Consider the following 8,574-nt stretch of genomic DNA (forward strand, 5'->3'; position numbering starts at 1 on the left):
TGCTAACTTACTGGTTAGGATTATCGTATTGCTCCCTATAGAAATTGGGAAAATCGGTTCAGATTTAGATATAGCTCCCATACATATTTTCGTCCGATTTAATGTAAATGGTGCACCAAAGTCCCTATATATCTTTCGATTTGCACGAAATTTTGCACAGCCTAATGATTTAGATCTACAATGATGTGTGTTAAGTTTCCCGGAAATCGGTTCAGATTTAGATATAGCTCCCATATATATTTTCGTCCGATTTAATGTAAATGGTGCACCAAAGTCCCTATATATCTTTCGATTTGCACGAAATTTTGCACAGCGTAATGAATTAGGTCTAGAATTATGTGTGTTAAGTTTCGTGAAAATCGGTTCGGATTTAGATATCCGATTTAATGTAATGGTGCACCAAAGTCCCTATATATATGTTTCGATTTGCACGAAAATTTGCACAGCTTAATGATTTAGGTCTAGAATGAGGTGTGTTAAGTTTCCTGAAAATCGATTCAGATTTAAATATAGCTCCCATATATATTTTAGTCCGATTTAATGTAAATGGTGTACCAAAATTCCTATATATCTTTCAATTTAGATGAAATTTGGCATAGAATACCTGATGTAGTCTAGAATGACGTGTGCTAAGTTTCGTGAATATCGGCTTAGAATTAGATATAGCTCCTATATATATATTTTCCTCCTATTTAATGTAAATGGTGCACCAAAGTCAATCTATATCTTTCGATTTGCACGAAAGTGGGCATAGCGTAATGACTTAGGTCTAGAATGAAATGTGTTAAGTTTCCTGAAAATCGGTTAGATATAGCCGCCATATATTAGGATTCATCTGTTGAATATACCCAAAGTGATGAAGGGTATCATATAGTCGGTCCCGTCCGACTTTACTACTTTCCTTACTGTTTTTTTTTACAAAGTACCAAATTACTATGAATGGGTGGATTTTTAAAGAACAAACTGGAATTTGTCAAGAATATTTGTTTCCTGAAACAATGTAGCAAAGATTTTTTTTCAAAACAATAAATTTTTTCCATTTAATTATTTTAAGTAATTGTCTACATGTATCGGTATCTAATGTATATCCCTTTTAAAATATGCCTCACAAATGTATATTATTTTTTTCATTCGTTTTTATTTAAAAATTTTAATATATTTTTTTTTCATCCAACAATCTATATAAAATGTGATAATAATATATACATACATATATATGTTTTTAGTATACGAAATATAATTAACTAATTTTTTTTCAATGCTTTACAAAAGTCCCTTTCCGTCCAAAATTAATTAATAAAAAAATTAAATAGATTTTATTCGAATTTCAGACTACCATTACACACAACGTATGTTTATATGACAATTACACTCAGAGAAAAAACAAATAATTTCAATTATTAACAAAAAACCAAAACTAAAACCTAACAAAAGGATGCACCTTTCTCAATGGGCACATCTTAAATACTAAAAAAAAAAACAATAAAAAAAAAATTAGTCAAAATTTTTTTTAAATAATTTGGAATTGTGTTTCTCATTTCCCTACCCGTCTAACCGGCATCATCTTCATCTACCCACAAAATATTGTAACTGCTGCAAAACAAAAGAGAAAAAAATAGCTAAACAAACTAAACCGCTAATTTGTCTTATGAAGCGATGCAAAAAAAAAAAATTAATAATTAATTTAAATATTAATTAACAAACAAACAACAACTATTAAATATATACACTACATATACTGTATATGACTGGGTATTATTATCAAGCAAGGCAAAAATTAAAAAAAAAACATTGTAATTAATTTAATTTAATTACAAAAATTAAATAAATTTCCCCCAACAAAATCCAATTGAGGAAAAACTAATTTGAAAAGAAATTAACCAGTAATTCAAAACTATGACGAAAAAGAAAGAAGACGACACAAAACAAAATTCAAGAAAAATCACTTGCAAACACAACCACCAAGAAAAAAATTATATTAACAAACAAAAAATAATAATTAATTAAATTAATAAACAAATTGATAAACTAAATTAATTACCAACAAAAAAATTAATAAAACAAAGCATAGCATTAAAAACAACAATGAACATTCTATGTATGTATGTAGCTTAATGTAAAATTAACAGAAAACAAAAAAAACAAAAACAAATTAACTGAAATGAGGAAAAACAAACAAACAACAAAACATAAATGTATAATTTCTTATACTGCAATAATTTGCTAAATAAAGAGACGAAGAAAAAACACATAAAATATGAAAAGAAGTTTTTTTACTTTTGGCTTTACAGGGGGATTTAAAAAAAGAATATTTTTAATTTTTTACCAAGAATTTATTTTAATCCTCCTGCCAAGGCGTGGATTTAAAAAAAAATAATCCTCCTACCAAGGCGTGGATTTTTTAATCTTCCTACTAAGGCGTGGATTTTTTAAAAGAATATTTTCCCTACCAAGGCGTGGATTTTTTAAAAGAATACTTTTCCTACCAAGGCGTAAATTTTTAAAAGAATTTTTTTCCTACCAAGGCGTGGATTTTTTAACAGAATATTTTTCCTACCAGGGCGTGGATTTTTTAAAAGAATATTTTTCCTACCAAGGCGTGGATTTTTTAATCCTCCTACCAAGGCGTAGATTTTTTAATCCTCCTACCAAGGCGTGGATTTTTTAATCCTCCTACCAAGGCGTAGATTTTTTAATCCTCCTACCAAGGCGTGGATTTTTTAATCCTCCTACCAAGGCGTGGATTTTTTAATCTTCCTACCAAGGCGTGAATTTAAAAAAACAAGTGAAAAAGAGTTAAGTTCGGCCGGGCCGAACTTTGGATACCCTCCACCATAGATATACTGACAGGTACTAGAAATGAAAATAAAGGGAACATACCAAAACGTGAACATATACCGACATGTCTAAAAACGGATTATGTAAACCATAATAAAATTTCAGAAATTTTTAATTGATAATTCAAATTCGAAGATGGGGAATATCGGTCCACTCCTTCTGAAACCTCCACACAGGGGCTAGGTCTAAATGCGGCTATCGAACCTTAAGTTCTAATTTTTTATCTTGCTATCCTCCGGAGGTGAAATGATTACAACAGAGTCTTAGAACCAAACTCAAAACGCGGAACAAATCAGATAACTATTTTAATATAAAAAAGGGGGTTATATGGGGACTACCCCAAAAAGGAGGCGAATATTAATAATTTTTGGTAGAGAGATTTGTTACCATATAAGACTACAAAACACCAAATTGCAGCAAATTCGGTTGAAAAACGCGCTCAAGAACCCCAAAATACCGAAAATTGGGGGTACCCTTACATGGGGGCTATCCGAAAAAATGGATCTATATTCATAATTTTTTGTGGAGAGATGTGGTACCTATTAAGAACTCAAAATACTAAATTACAGCTAATTCGGCGGAAAAATACGAGCAAAACCCTTAAAATACTGAACATTGGGAGGTACCGTTATATGGGGGCTAGCAGAAAAAGTGCGCCTATATTTATAATATTTTGTGGAGACATTTAGGACCCAATAAGAACCCAATGTAGCAAATTTCAGCGAATTCGGCTGAAAAAACGCGCTCAAGAACCCCAAAATACCGAAAATTGGGGAGTACCCTTATATGGGGACTACCCGAAAAAATTGACCTATATTTATAATTTTTTGTGGAGAGATTTGGTACCTATTAAGAAGTCAAAATACTAAATTACAGCCAATTCGGTGGAGAAATACGATCAAAACCCCCAAAATACTGAAAATTAGGAGGTACCGTTATATGGGGGCTACCAGAAAAAGTGGACCTATACTTATAATTTTTTGTGGAGACATTTAGTATCCAATAAGAACCCAATGTGTCAAATTTCAGCGAGTTCGGCTGAAAAACGCGCTCAAGAACCCCAAAATACCGAAATTTGGCGGGTACCCTTATATGGGAGCTATGCCTAAACGTGGACCGATATATCCCCTCTTCGAACTTGACCTGCCTGCAGACAAAAGACAACCCTATGCAAAATTTCAGCACCCTATCTGAATTCCTTCAGAAGATAGCGTGATTACAACAGACGGACGGACGAACGGACATGGCTAGATCATCTTAGAATTTTACCAAGAATATATATACTTTATAGGGTCGGAAATGAATATTTCGATGAGTTACAAAAAAAATTAATATACCCTCCATACTATGGTGGAGGGCATAAAAATATTTTTTTATGGTTTGTTTCCTTTTTCAAGAGAATTTTTTTTTATATTCAATACTAGCATATGCCCGCAACTTCGTTAGCGAATGTAAGAAATATTTAAACAGGTCTTAACATATTATTCTATTTTCAAAAAAAAACTGCATATGTCAGAAAAAACAATCCACACATTAATATCGACCATAAATTAAATTTGAGTACCATTTAGTAAAAAATTTCATGATTCGAACTCTAAAGGTTCATCCAAATCCAAATTTTCCACTTAGCGCACATTATTTCCATAAATACCCTCCTCAACCATCTAACAAAACTTCCTGCATACCCCGATCCTACACCCCCACAATGATTCCAAATTCAAATTACAGGATTCCAACTTTATCGGTTGACCCACAATTCAAATTGTACCAAATTTAGAACACAGTAGTACGAATTTCCAAAACTTCCTACTTAACCCAAACCAACACCCCCACAGTGATTCTAAATCTAAGTTTCAGTATTCAAACTCTATCGGTTCACCCACAATTCAAATTGTACCAAATTTAGAACACATTAGTATGAATTTCCAATACCTCTTGTACCAAATTTAGTACATAGTTGTACCAATTTCCAAATCTTCCTACATACTCGAATCCTACACCCCACAATGATTTCAGGATTCCAACGATATCGGTTGATCCACAATCCAAATTATACTAAATTTAGTACACAGTAGCACGAATTTCCAAAGCTTCCTACTTAAACCAAACCAACACCCCCACAGTGATCCTTAATCTAAGTTCAGGATTCAAACTCTTTCGGTTTCCCCACAATTCAAATTGTACCAAATTTAGTACACAGTAGTACGAATCTCAAAATCTGCCAACTTAACCCAAACCACACCCCTACAGTGATCCTAAATCCAAGATTTAGGATTCCAACGCTATCGGTTCACCCACAATTCATATTGTACCAAATTTAGTACACAGTAGTACGAATTTCCAAAACTTCCTACATACCCCAATACTATAACTCCACAGTGATCCTAAATCAAAATTTCATGATTTCAACTCTATCGATTCACCCACAATTTAAATTGTAACAAATTTAGTACACTTTAGTACAAATTCTAAAACTTCCTACATATTTCAATCTTACACCTCAAAAGTGATCCTTACTCCAAATTTCATGATTCTAACTCTATTGGTTCACCTAAATTTCAAATTGTACCAAATTTAGTACCATTTAGTACCCACAAGTATTAATTTGTTAAACTGAATTCTGTCCCTAATCCTACACGCCTACAATGATCCTGACTCCTAATTTCATTGTTCCCGCTCTATCGGTTCACCCAAATCCAAATTGTACCAATTATAGTACGATTTAGTACTTTTCGTACACATAAGTAACAAATTTCCAAAACTACGTCCATATGCCCATCCTACACTCCGACGGAAATTTTAATTTCAAATTCCAGTATTCCAGCTCGATTTGTACCTCCAAATCAAATTTGTACCAAATATAATACCATATAGTACTTTTCGTACACATGAGTACACGCTTTCCAAACTCTCCTCATATCGACCCTAATTCTCATCCTTAATTTGCATTCCAAATTTCAAAATTTTAGCTCAATCCATTCACGTGCTACGAAATTGTACCAAATTTAGTACATTTTAGTACTTATCCGATACTTATAGTTCGAATTTCCAAAAAGTACTTTGCTACATCTATTCTACACTCCATCAGTGACCCTCAATTCAAATTTCAGATTTCTAGCTCTACTGGTTCGCCAAATACAAATGATACCATATTTAGTACTTTTCGTACGCTTCTAGTACGAATTTCCAAAAACCCAGCCTTATCTGGACCAAGAGTGACACTCACCCAAAATTTCAGGATTCTAGCTCAGCCGTTTCGTCTGGGCATTAATGAATCGTTAAATCGGTCAGTCGGTCAATAGCTTTACTCTTTTATTAGTATAGATTAAATTTGTACCAAATATAGTACCATATAGTACTTTTCGTACACATGAGTAAGCGCATTCAAAACCATCTCCTTAAATGGACCCAACATCTCAACCTTAATTCACACTCCACACTTCAAGTTTTTAACACTATCCGTTCACATGCTACAGAACTGTACCGAATTTAGTACATTTTCGTACTTTTCGGATAGTTATAGTTCGAATTTCCAAAAACCCTTAGGTACATCTATCCTACACTCCATCAACGACCACCTAAGCACATTTCAGAGTTCTAACTCTACCGGTTCGCCAAATACAAATGGTATCACATTTAGTACTTTTCGTACCGTTCTAGTACGAATTTCCAAAAACCCAGCCATATCTGTCACATTTGGACCAAGAGTGACCCTCACCCAAAATTTTAAGATTCTAGCTTCAGCCGTTTCGTCTGGGCATTGATGAATCGTTAAATCAGTCAGTCAGTCAATCACTTTACTCTTTTATTAATATAGATTAGTACCTTTTAGTACTTTTCGTACCATTATAGTACGAATTTCCAAAAACCCAGCCTTATCTGTCACATTTGGACCAAGAGTGACCCTCAACAAAATTTCATGATTCTAGCTTCAGCCGTCAATCAGTCAGTCAATCACTTTACTCTTTTATTAGTATAAATAAGAGTATTGTTAAGAGACCCAAACTTTGGCTCCCTATGGGAGACTCAATGTACTCTCTCTCATAGAATCCCATCGAATAGTGGCATACAAACATGTGCGAGTGCCAACACATTTTCGTTTGCGAATCAGTTGCATTTCAACATTCAAAGTTCTCAGAACGTTCTCGGTCGCTAAAATACAAACGCGAAGTTGTTTCGATTTTAACAAAAACAACAACAACTAAGGAATCCATCTGTAATAACACAAAAACAGCTGCAATGAGCAACAAACCAACTCTGTACTATGCTCTATTTAGTCCTCCGGCCAGGGCTTGCATGATAACAGCCAAGTTGATTGGTCTCGATTTGGATTTGAAGTATGCAAACAGATTTTTTTGCTAAGCACACGATATACTTATATAATTATATATTGTATACATATTTCAGATTTGTTGATTTTTCGCAAAAAGAACATCTGAGTGAAGAATTTCTAAAGGTAAGCACGTAGAGGTTACTCAGCCCCAAAGAGTTCCCAGGAAATAGTTCGCCAGAAGGGCAAAACCGACCACAAAAAATCGTATTGCATTTCTTCATGTTTATATTTTGGTTGTTTTTTTTTTTTTTTTTTTTTTGTTGCAGTTAAATCCCCAACATCAGATACCGGTTTTTGTGGATACCGACGGTGAAGTGTACATTGACAGGTGAGTGTGCGAATGCGTCAGTCAGCAGAACATGTGTTGAACTGTTGTCAAACAGATTTTTTCTTTCGGGAGGGAGAGAAATCTGCAAAAGAGAACCCACAGACGAAGAGAGTCGAATGCACAAAATTATAATAAGGATACACCCGAAGAAAATGTGTGTTAAATAGATGTACCAAGGCGTGGATTTTTTAAAAATTATTTTTTAATCATCCTGCCAAGGTGTGAATCTTTTAAATATTATTTTTTAATCATCATGCCAAGGCGTGGATTTTTTAAAAAATAATTTTAAAGGACCAAACAAGGCGTGGATTTTTTAAAAAATAATTTTAAAGGTCCAAATAAGGCGTGGATTTTTTAAAAAATAATTTTAAAGGTCCAAATAAGGCGTGGATTTTTTAAAAAATAATTTTAAAGGTCCAAACAAGGCGTGGATTTTTTAAAAAATAATTTTAAAGGTCCAAACAAGGCGTGGATTTTTAAAAAAAATAATTTTAAAGGTCCAAACAAGGCGTGGATCTTTTAAATATTATTTCTTAACCTTCATACCAAGGCGTGTATTCTTTAAAAAATATTTTTAAAGGTCCAAAAATGGATGGATTTTTCAAGAAACCATTTTTAAAGGTCCTGCTAAGGCTTGTATTATTTAAAATATTTTTTAAAGGTCCCGCCAAGGCTTGACATTTTTTTAAACAATATTTGTTCAGATCTGATTTTCTTTCTTTATATTTTCAGTCACGCCATTATCTGTTTTATGGTTGGTAAATATGCCAAGGATGACAAACTCTATCCAAAGGATTTGAAAACCCGAGCTCACGTTGATCATCGTATGCACTATGAGAATGGTGTGCTATTTCAAGTAATCAAGGATATTGTGGTTAGTATCTCTTAAAAATATATATAATTCTGAATTATAAAAAAAATCCCCTCTTTCCTTGCAGGCCCGCAACATTTATGGCGGTGAAGGTGATTTTAATCCGAAAACAATTACTCTCTGTGAAAATGCCTATAGTTTCTTGGAAGCATTCCTCAAAAAAGGAAAATATGTGGTTGGTGATGAAATGACTGTGGCCGATAT

At 33.3% G+C, this 8,574-nt stretch overlaps 1 protein-coding gene across 1 annotated transcript; it reads left to right on the forward strand.

Annotated features, from left to right (window-relative positions):
* Positions 1 to 7,062: 7,062 nt before the first annotated feature.
* Positions 7,063 to 8,569, forward strand: LOC133335132 (glutathione S-transferase 1-like; the record flags this gene model as incomplete). Its single annotated transcript, XM_061543436.1, has 5 exons — positions 7,063 to 7,175; positions 7,246 to 7,294; positions 7,438 to 7,499; positions 8,232 to 8,373; positions 8,438 to 8,569. Coding segments are annotated over exons 1-5 (483 nt in total), but the record flags the coding sequence as incomplete, so codon positions are not given.
* Between the last annotated feature and the right edge of the window lie 5 nt (positions 8,570 to 8,574).

Source organism: Musca vetustissima, unplaced genomic scaffold (assembly GCF_032173495.1).
Source record: "Musca vetustissima isolate MV318-11 ecotype Yass unplaced genomic scaffold, APGP_CSIRO_Mvet_v1 utg389872, whole genome shotgun sequence".
Taxonomy (NCBI): domain Eukaryota; kingdom Metazoa; phylum Arthropoda; class Insecta; order Diptera; family Muscidae; genus Musca; species Musca vetustissima.